General features: G+C 39.4%; 1 protein-coding gene across 1 annotated transcript in view; it reads right to left on the reverse strand.

The window, feature by feature from the left end:
- IMPG2 (interphotoreceptor matrix proteoglycan 2) overlaps positions 1 to 10,097 on the reverse strand; it is a 164,628-nt gene that overhangs the window by 81,679 nt on the left and 72,852 nt on the right. The window contains exons 16-18 of the mRNA XM_044919217.1: positions 9,033 to 9,215; positions 7,248 to 7,464; positions 6,697 to 6,776 (exon numbers count right to left, since the gene is read on the reverse strand). Of these exons, the coding sequence (XP_044775152.1) occupies positions 6,697 to 6,776; positions 7,248 to 7,464; positions 9,033 to 9,215 (480 nt within the window). The remainder of the gene's footprint in view (positions 1 to 6,696; positions 6,777 to 7,247; positions 7,465 to 9,032; positions 9,216 to 10,097) is intronic.

A 10,097-nucleotide genomic window follows, 5' to 3' on the forward strand; every position in this document is an offset into this window, starting at 1 on the left:
TAAATAATTATGCCTTTATTCTCTAATACCACGTTTACTTTTTTCCTATTTATACCCTTACTATCTAAAGAAATAATTAAATGTAAGTGAGAAAAAGAAAAGCCAGAATGAGGGATCATTTAATCTAGGTTATAGCTGTAAATTTCATAGTGGAGCATTTTAATCTGTGTTTAACTACCCTGAGGAGGGTGGTTTAACCTGCATCTTATTAATTCATAGTAGCGTAAGATTTTATAAAATGCATTAGTCAAAAAAATTCCCAGGCAGATTCTTTACATCATCAATTACTTTCTGGTACCCTCCCACCTTACCTCCTCCAGCCAGGATCTTTTGTGTAACAAAACGCAATTGATTTGAGGATTGTGCCTTTCACACTGTTTTTCTGCATTTATTACATGCTGGGGAATAGAATGAGCTATGCTCCATTATTCATCACAGCTGGATTGTAAATGAGGAAGGCTGGTCCCACCCATTCCTACAGGGAATTGTTAGAGACATTTTAGAAAGAAAAAAAAACTGACCCATATTTTTCTTGGTTAAAACATCTCATTTAATAAAGATAAGTTATTCTCCTAAATCAGCTATTTCCTTACGGAATAAATATGTTGCCTTTTCTTCCCATTTCAAAATAAAAATGCGATTCACAGACTGACAGATGTCAGAGTATCCATTATTGAAAACATGGAAATGATACAATGAAACCAGCTGCCTAAAAATCATGAAATGGAAGGCAAACTTATAAAACAAGCATAACTAAATCAGGTATCCTTTGAGCCAACATATTTTTAAAGCCTACAAAAAGTACTTGTGAAGTTTCCATCTTTTTGTCAGAAGTACTACTGGGGCACCTGGGTGGCTCAGTCATTAAGCATCTGCCTCCGGCTCAGGTCATGATCCCAGGGTCCTGGGATCGAGCCCCACATCGAGCCCCACATTGGGCTCCCTGCTCTCCCTCTCTCACTCCCCCTACTTGTGTTCCCTCTCTTGCTGTGTCTCTGTCAAATAAATAAATAAAATCTTTAAAAAAAAAGAAGTACTATTAAGTCAGGTTGTTCAACTACATTATAATTCACTATGTGGTAACAAAGGGGAGAGATAGGGGGAGCCGCCAACCCATAGTAACTAGATACTGGAGAAGAAAAAACAAAGAAGTGGGAATAAAACCAAGTAAAACCTACACTTATTTTATTAAGTAGTAAATGGGACTTTAGGGCACATAAATGTGAACAAATACTCTTAAAATATTGCCATGGTGAGTGCTGTGAATTGTGCAAGACTGGTGAATCACAGATCTGTACCTCTGAAATAAATAATACATTATATGTTTAAAAAAAAAAAAAGAAGAAGAAGATAGCAGGAGGGGAAGAATGAAGGGGGGGAAATCGGAGGGGGAGATGAACCTCGAGAGACTATGGACTCTGAGAAACAAACTAAGGGTTCTAGAGGGGAGGGGAGTGGGGGGATGGGTTAGCCTGGTGATGGGTATTAAAGAGGGCACGTATTGCATGGAGCACTGGGTGTTATATGCAAACAATTAATCATGGAACACTACATCAAAAACTAATGATGGGGCGCCTGGGTGGCTCGGTTGGTTGGGCGACTGCCTTCGGCTCAGGTCATGATCCTGGAGTCCCGGGATCGAGTCCCGCATCGGGCTCCCTGCTCGGCGGGGAGTCTGCTTCTCCCTCTGACCCTCTTCCCTCTCATGCTCTCTGTCTTGAATAAATAAATAAAATCTTAAAAAAAAAAAAACTAATGATGTAATGTATGGTGATTAACATAACATAATAATAAAAAAAAGAAAAAGAAAAAGAAAAGAAAAAAAAAAACATTGCCATGGTAGAAACTGAGTCTTATTTATCAAATAAATTCCCCTTCATCCAGACCCATGAAAACAGTAATGTGTATGTACACTCAGTTATAAAGGCTATATGTACAAGGCTCCAAAGCACTTTTTGAATCCAAAAAAAAGTGTGAGTTATTCACCATGCACTTTTAGTGCTAATTGCATTTAATTGTTTTCAAATATGGTGATATTTTTATTAAATACTCTATTACTAGGTTAATGAGAATGTTCCAATAATCACACAACCTAAAGGAGAGTTTAGCCCTTATACTTTTACATGAATATGCCATTAAATTGCCTCAGGGAAAGTTCTTTTAAAAAGAAGCTCTTCCAGTGTCCTCTGCCATCAGAGCAATAGCTCCTTTAGCCCTCTGGATCTTCACCGTGGAAACTGCATTCTCTGATCTTTCCCGCTGTGGTTCAGCTATATAAAAGTAGGGCAAAAGTCGTTATTCCTGGACTGAGGCCTCCAAGTCTCTCCCTGAGAGTGTGGGAATTGCCTTATTCTTCTATTTAATAGGTGTGGAGTAGACATTCATGTAGGGCTGAATGATTTGTTCTTGCACAAAAAGGTCATATAAAAGGGAATCAGAGACAGAGACATGTCAGAATTCTCAAATTCCCACTTTACTGCTTGGCTTCTGGAAAACAACGATCCTTCTTTAGCTCTTTTAATTTGTGCTTCTCCTAACTGTTCCATGTGGTGACTTGTCCACAGTTTCCTTTTATGCCCATCTAGATAGAACTCTGCCAGCAAGCAGACATTCAAATGGTTGCATTCTAGGGTTAATGTATGATAAAAACAAATCTTTGCATTTAACACATATAAGTTTAGGAAAAAAATTTAAAACAGAAAAAAGTTAAACAGAAATCTTTGGAAGTTTTAGAAATAAAATTAAACATTTAGTAGTGGCAAATGTCATTAACATTTATAATGTTTTAAAGATAATCATCAATTCCTTTTAAATGAGCCCAGTAGAAAATGTCCCAGCAGTGGCTTGTATCTACGCTGAACTTGTAGAAAATCCATTAAGTGAGTAGGAAATGAAAAGAAATACCGAGATATGGGAACCTTCATACAAACACATACCATGCATACTTTGCAAACTACCTGGATATCTTCTAGACTTTCAATAGCTTTACTGTGCCATTTACTCAGAGATTTAGTTCTGGGTGCCTCCATAATGAGTGACATCGGCAATCATCAAGTTAAGAAAAAAAAAAACAAGTGAAGCAAGTATTTTCTCTTATAGTCAATCTATCCTGGTTAGTTCTATCTGGCCAGAAAGAAATCGAAATGTTCAAGATTGTCTTTGGCAAACATGAAGACATCTAACATAAAATAACTATATCAATAATAAGCTATTTTTATATGCAATTTGGTATTAAAAGTGAAGATTATTTGGCCCTCTCCTTGCCCCCTCCAAAGCTACCCATTCGAAAACATACTAGAGAGAAAGAGGAAAACTTCCATTTTCAACTAAGATTTATATAATATGTGGACATTTCCTACCTATATAATTTTTAAAAATTTTTAATTGCAATGAAAGTCCTGTCATGTTTCATGTAAGCAGGAATGAATTTAGAAACGAGCTACTACATAAAGGAGAAGCAATGTAAACAAGCTAACCTACACTATGTGAGGTAGTTGGTGCTGCTTTCCAAATTAATATACGAGGAACTAGAGAAGATCCAGGACTTGCGTAGGACAACATGAGAGAGCAGACGAAGAGTCAGGGAGCCCATTAGCTCGACTCAGTCCACCCACCAATCAGCAAAGTATATTCTCAGTGCCAGGGTCTTGACCCAGTGCCCACTCCCTCCCTGTCCACATGATTAAATTCATCTGCAGTCTAACGGGAACCCATTAAACATTATACATATGTATTGTCCTTGACAACTAAAAAAAAAGGATACTGACATACTTAACAAAAATGTGGTCTTGATTCACATGCTCAGGAAATTCAAAACTCTGGTAGAAAAATGACAAGCCTGACTCTATATTACAGCAAAAGGGTGGTTTTTTCTTCAGCAGTCTAATTGCCAAAAAAACAATATTTTTTATTTAGATGAGTGTCTGACTACAAACTCTATTAAAACTACTTCAAAGGCTTCATTCCACCTAACAATAACAAACATGCTACAAAATATTCACTTACTAAACCTGCCTCCTCCTGTAAGAATCTCGCCTTATCTTCCTCCAGGGAACCCTGAGCCACAGTTACTCAGACACACCTTCAGAGACTCAGAAGCAGACAGCAAATGCAGCCCGAACTCCCAGGCCATTTTTTCCTTGTAGAATACTTTCCAGCACTCATACAGTTTTCAGTTTCTTTAAATACAGCTTTTGGTCTTTGTAGGTATAAAAACTGTCACATCTCTTACTACATTCTGAAATTTAGGCTAGAAAAAAAATTTGGTCCCCAAACTTAATTTTTTAAGTGAAAATTCTTCTTCCAACAGAGTTCATAATCCAGGTTAATTATATGACATAGGTAGGAAGTGATCTCCATCTTCTCTAGGCTTCTGGTCAGTTTCAAAATACAAGTTTTGATTAAAGTTCTTCCCTTCCGTGAAAAAAAAAAAAAAGAAAGAAAGAAAAGAATTAATGGAAAAGGCAAGGATGCCCTAAAATGCACTTTTGTTGTAATACATCACCAAGCTATGTTCCTAAGATCACCAACACTTTCTATTTTTCTTTGCAGGGAAGCTGTCCTGTGCTTTGCTGAATTAAAAAAACAAACAAGACAAACAAAAACAAGAAAAGAAACTCCACTCTGTCAAGACCATGTCATGCTTTTATGAATTCTAAATCAAGCCTACTAACATTTTCTTGGGCTACTCATAGATGAAAATGCTGAGACTAAGTGAAACTGAAAATGTCATATGGACTGCATACCTAACATTTTTTCAATGCTTTTGTCTTCCCTCAATGAACATCCTTCTTAGGGTTAAAGTGTCTGTGTGGACTTTCTTTTGTTTCACTGGATCTTCTTATTTAAATCTTCTTTATTACATGGATTTATTTATTTATTTTATTTTTTGTATATTTCAATGGCAGTTACCATAAGGAACTGTAGCATGTAGTTAATCTGTGTGTCCCTAATTAGGCTCTCCTGAATCCTTTCTTTGGATGTCTTAGTCTAGGTGAAATGCATTTTTAATTCGGGGAACACATTCAAGCAGGTGGCTCTAAGGGGCTTATAAAGAGTCTTAGGAAACATCAGTCATGTTCTTTCTATTGGATAACACTGAAATGAAGCCACAGGTCATCTGCTGGCTGGAGATGCAGGGAGGGGTAGGAGACCTGGTCTTCAAAAGGCAGACTCCCAGTATTACTGCTCTAACAGCATTCAGCAAGGTTGACAGCACCTCCCATGGACCAAGTCAGATGTTCAGAGATTTTTAAAGGAGTCTCCACCATGTACTTGGAATTTAAAAAGCATCTTCTTCAGGGGCGCCTGGGTGGCTCAGTCGTTAAGCATCTGCCTTCGGCTCAGGTCATGATCCCAGTGTGCTGGGATCGAGCCCTGCGTCAGGCTCCCTGCTCCGCACAGAGTTGCTTCTCCCTCTCCCACTCCCCCTGCTTGTGTTCCCTCTCTCGCTGTGTCTCTCTCTGTCAAATAAATAAATAAAATCTTAAAAAAAAATCATCTTCTTCAGTTTCCTTAGGTTCCAGTTAATCAGAGAAGAACCATGAGTGAGGGGCTGCCTATCGGAACAAAGGGATTCAGAGCAATGGGGCAGTGGCTCCCATCAGAGCCATGTGTGATCATGACCCTTCATCAATTTCTTCTGCAAGCATGTATGAATTGCTCTGGTTTTTCTCTTCTAAAAGCCAGGTGAAGATATCTGGTGTCAGTGGAACCCATCCATGATGAAGTACCTTTATGAGGGCAGCAGGACCAAATATCAAAGCCAAATTATATCTCACCCAATACACTCAATTAATGTCCATAATGATCTCTTTACAAGATAGTTTATTTTTGTAACCTAAGTCTGGTTATGGATTCTGGGGAACAAAGAAAAATAGTTACAGACACTTGCCCAAAATGCATGCTGAGAAAAGCAAATGGAAAGAGAGTGAAATGTAAGATGAACTTGATAAAGGCAAGAGATATACCTTAATGAGATTTGTGTAATTCAAAGCATACTGACAAGTGTCTACAAAGATGGAAATGGAAGGATACATCAAAATATGTGAGGATTTATGGCTCAAGTGCTTTTCATAGGAACTGTCTATGAAAAAGATTGTATAGCATTAATCACAGGTGGTATCTGTGGTAAAAGAGAGAAAATATGGCACAGTCCAGGAATCTCTAGGCCAGAACAGATAGTGTCTTAGTTTTAAATCTTCTTTGCCATTTGCTATCATTGTGGTCTTAAGTGCCTTCGTCTCTCCGAGGTTTCCTCTCCTCATTTATAAAATATACAGGGGCGCCTGGGTGGCTTAGTCGGTTAAGCATCTGCCTTCAGCTCAGGTCATGATCCCGGGGTCCTGGGATTGAGCCCCATATTGGGTTCCCTGCTGAGCGGGGAGTCTGCTTCTCCGTCTGCTCCTCCCCCATCTCATGTGCGCTCTCTCCCTCCCTCCCTGCCTCCCTCTCTCTCTCAAATAAACCAATAAAATCTTTTTTAAAATTTAAATACAAAACATTCAACTTAAAAAGCCATTATGAAGAATAAATGAAGTAATCTGTGTGGAAGCATATGAACTGTAAAGAACTCAACAAACATTGGTTATCACCAGAACCCATGTCATGTGGACAGGAATTATGTACTCACGCTAGTGCCTCTACTCTAAGGCACCCTGTTAGGAACCTGAGGAGGAGGCTGTAGCAGAAGCTTACATTTGATGTTCTCTCACAAAAGCTACAAATTCAGGATCACTGGCATACAGTTCCAATATTCTCATTCTTTCTTGAATTTCCTTAAAAAAGAAAAAGAGACCATACATTGTATTAGAAAAACCTTCTGGGCTATTCAGGGGAGAGCTATAGGAAAGAATGGCCTTTTCAGAGAAATGGGAGGTTTGGATATTGCAGGAATCACTCTGAAAAACCCAGACATATATTCCTAAGGAAGGGAGGGAGGAGAGAGAAAGCATTTGCTAATAATGGAAAAAGAAACCACTAGGTGGAAAATGAGGTACAGCTCAGAATTATGTACCTTCTGTGTACCACATTGCCTGGGAGATATCATGAGGAAAAAAAACTGATAATGAAATATTTTTCATCCTTTCTTGAAGCCCATGTACATGCACATGCATGCATGTGTGCATGCACACGCACATGCGTGCACACACACGAGTGCACACGCACACACGCACGCGCGCACATGCGTGCACACGCACACACACCAGCAGCAGCAGAGCAGCAACAAAAAAAGCAAAGTCTCCTACCTCACTGGAAAGCTCACTGTTCTCATACATTTGCCTGATTTCTTCCCTGCTCAGACCACCAATCATCTCTCCACCTGCAGAACTAGAGAAGGGGTGCTGAGGATAGGGTTTCTCATGCTGCTTGCGTCCGGCCACATGGCTTTCATACATAGGATTGTATTTAATAGCATTTTCAATGGATGCAAGGCTGTCGGGCTGCCTGCTGGAGTCACAAAAAAAAAAAAAAAAGTATGGTTGGTTCAGGTTCTTCAGATGCTCAACTACTTAGAAGACTGTTTACCTGCAGCAAGATTTCTGTTGGGCAAGAAAAAGAGGTGGACTGGATACAAATGTGGGAAGGTGACTATGAAAAATCCAGATCAGGTGTTATCATGATCATCTCCCCAACTACATGGCAAGTACACTATGGAATTACTGTTTCATGTCTCATTCATCTTTATTTGCCCTACAATGATTATCAATAAATGTTGATGGGGAAATATGTCTGTCAATAGATAGTATTTCATTAAATGAATATGGCTCTATCATTCCCAGAGTATGCAAATCAAAATCAGTATGTAACTGTGTAACCGCACAGAGAATCTGATAGAAAATATATAGGGAGACCTCGGTGAAATTCAATTCAGATCTACAAATATTTACTGAGCATTGATTACATGCCTAGGATTATCCTCGATGCTGATGACACGAAGAGTTTGTTGGAACCCTGAATGAGATTACACTCTAATGCAAAGTCAGAGTCAATAAAAAGTGTAAGAACAATGATGAAAGTATGTCCTGGGTGCTCTAGGACCTAGGAGAGGTGACTCCTTAGCCACGCCAGAGGGTGAGGGAAGGTAACCTGAACCCGAAGCATAGCTCTTATAGACTCTAGAAGCACAAAAGCAGAGTACAAACAGGGATCACAAACACATAATAACTAAAAAGTCTTTGAATCCCTAGCCTACTAAGTTGAGCAGGTTTTATTTCCCCCATTAATGAAGCTACTAAACAGAGAACCAGATTTCAGTTCTTGTGAGATTCTTACCCAGATTTAAAATCTGGCTAATTACAGGGCACCTGGATGGCTCAGTCATTTGAGTCTCTGACCCTTGGTTTCAGCTCAGGTCATGATCTCATGGGTGGTGAGATGGAGCCCCATAGCGGTCTCTGTGCTCAGCGGGGAGTCTGTTTAAGGATTCTCTCCCTCTTCTCCTCTACCCAGTCACACACGCGTGCACTCACGCTCTCTCTCAAATAAATAAATAAATCTTTTTTAAAAAATAAATAAATAAATTGAAATCTGGCTAATTACCATTGGAATGAGCCAAAAGGGACAAATTAACAGATCTGGTCCTTACACAAGGGCCTCACCTCATGTCCATCACACTTCTAACCATTCCCCATCACAAAACAAGCATTTTGACCACATTCAACGATGCCATTCCTTTAGTGTGCCCATTGAGATTCATGGATGCCTCCCTGACTTTGCCCATGCTCACTCAATGAGCCACCCCCAGAGCAAACATCTACTCTTGTGTCCAGCTAAATATTATAACCATCATTAAAACTTCTAAGACTCTCTTCCCAGGCAAAACAAATTTACCACTCATCTTATTCAGACTGCTGCTTATGTTTGTTTCCAATCTGACATCCTTTAAGGACAGGGACCATGTTTTTATTCAACTTTATAGCTCTCCTCCACCCAGATCCTTATCCAATATTTCGCATAAAATAAGTACAAAATAAATGAGTAAAAGGAACATTTTATTCCATTAGAGAGCAATTTTTCTTATTTACCTGATGGGCCTCTCTGTTTCTCTCCTAACATAATGAGCCTGAAGAGTCCTGACAAGGAAGAAGACAAGAGCTGAAGAGATGAGGACAAGTCCAACCACGGAGGCAATGGTGATGCCTATGACCAAGGGCTCAGACACAAACTCCTCACAGTGTTCACCTCGGTACCACCAGTTCTCACCCACCCGGCATCTGTAATGAGAAGTGACAAAGTCTAAAAACAGAATCACTGTGTTGAAAACAAATTGTGGCAGAACATTCAGCAGGACTGGGGAAAGGTAGCATAATACATGCTGACCAAGTGAAGCTTCAATAAAGAAGTGAACATAGAGGGGCGCCTGGGTGGCTCAGTTAAGTGTCTGCCTTCAGCTCAGGTCATGATCCCAGGGTCCTGGGATCGAGTCCCGCATCAGGCTCTCTGCTCAGCGGGGAACCTGCTTCTCCCTCTCCCTCTGCCTACTTGTGATCTCTCTCTCTCTGTCAAATAAATAAAATCTTTTAAAAAAAAATTAAAAATTAAAAAAAAAAGAAGTGAACATAACAGGTTCAAGGATCACACAATTTAAGGTTGTGATTAGTGCCTGGTACAGACCCAGTAGGTCCTCCCTGACTATTTGTAAATGACTACATAAAAGACTGACTAGACTTAAAGTGTTCTATTTAACTTCCTTATTTATAATTAACAAAAAAACAGACCTAGGAAGGAAATTGACTGAGATCACACAATTAGTCAGCAACAGATCTGGGTCTAGAACCCAGGTCTCCAGACTCCTAGTGTCCTTTCACCACACTGCATAGATATTCCCTACCCCCCAGGCTCCAGACTTGTGTAAAAGTGTCTTCAATTCCAACAGCAGCAAGGAAATGACTGCTTTTCAAAATAATATTAATTTCTCTGAAAATCAAAAGCCTATTTTTCTTCTGAGTTTTCTAGCTAAACTTTATACTTTTTCATACAGAAGAGTCTGGATCATTCCCCCCTATATCCTCTGTGTCTGGCATCTATAACATTTGCCCATCTTGACATTCATAAACCATCCTCTTATTCATTTTTCTCTGCTTAGTGTCAGCATT

The sequence above is a fragment of the Neomonachus schauinslandi genome, chromosome 1, assembly GCF_002201575.2.
Source record: "Neomonachus schauinslandi chromosome 1, ASM220157v2, whole genome shotgun sequence".
Lineage (NCBI taxonomy): Eukaryota > Metazoa > Chordata > Mammalia > Carnivora > Phocidae > Neomonachus > Neomonachus schauinslandi.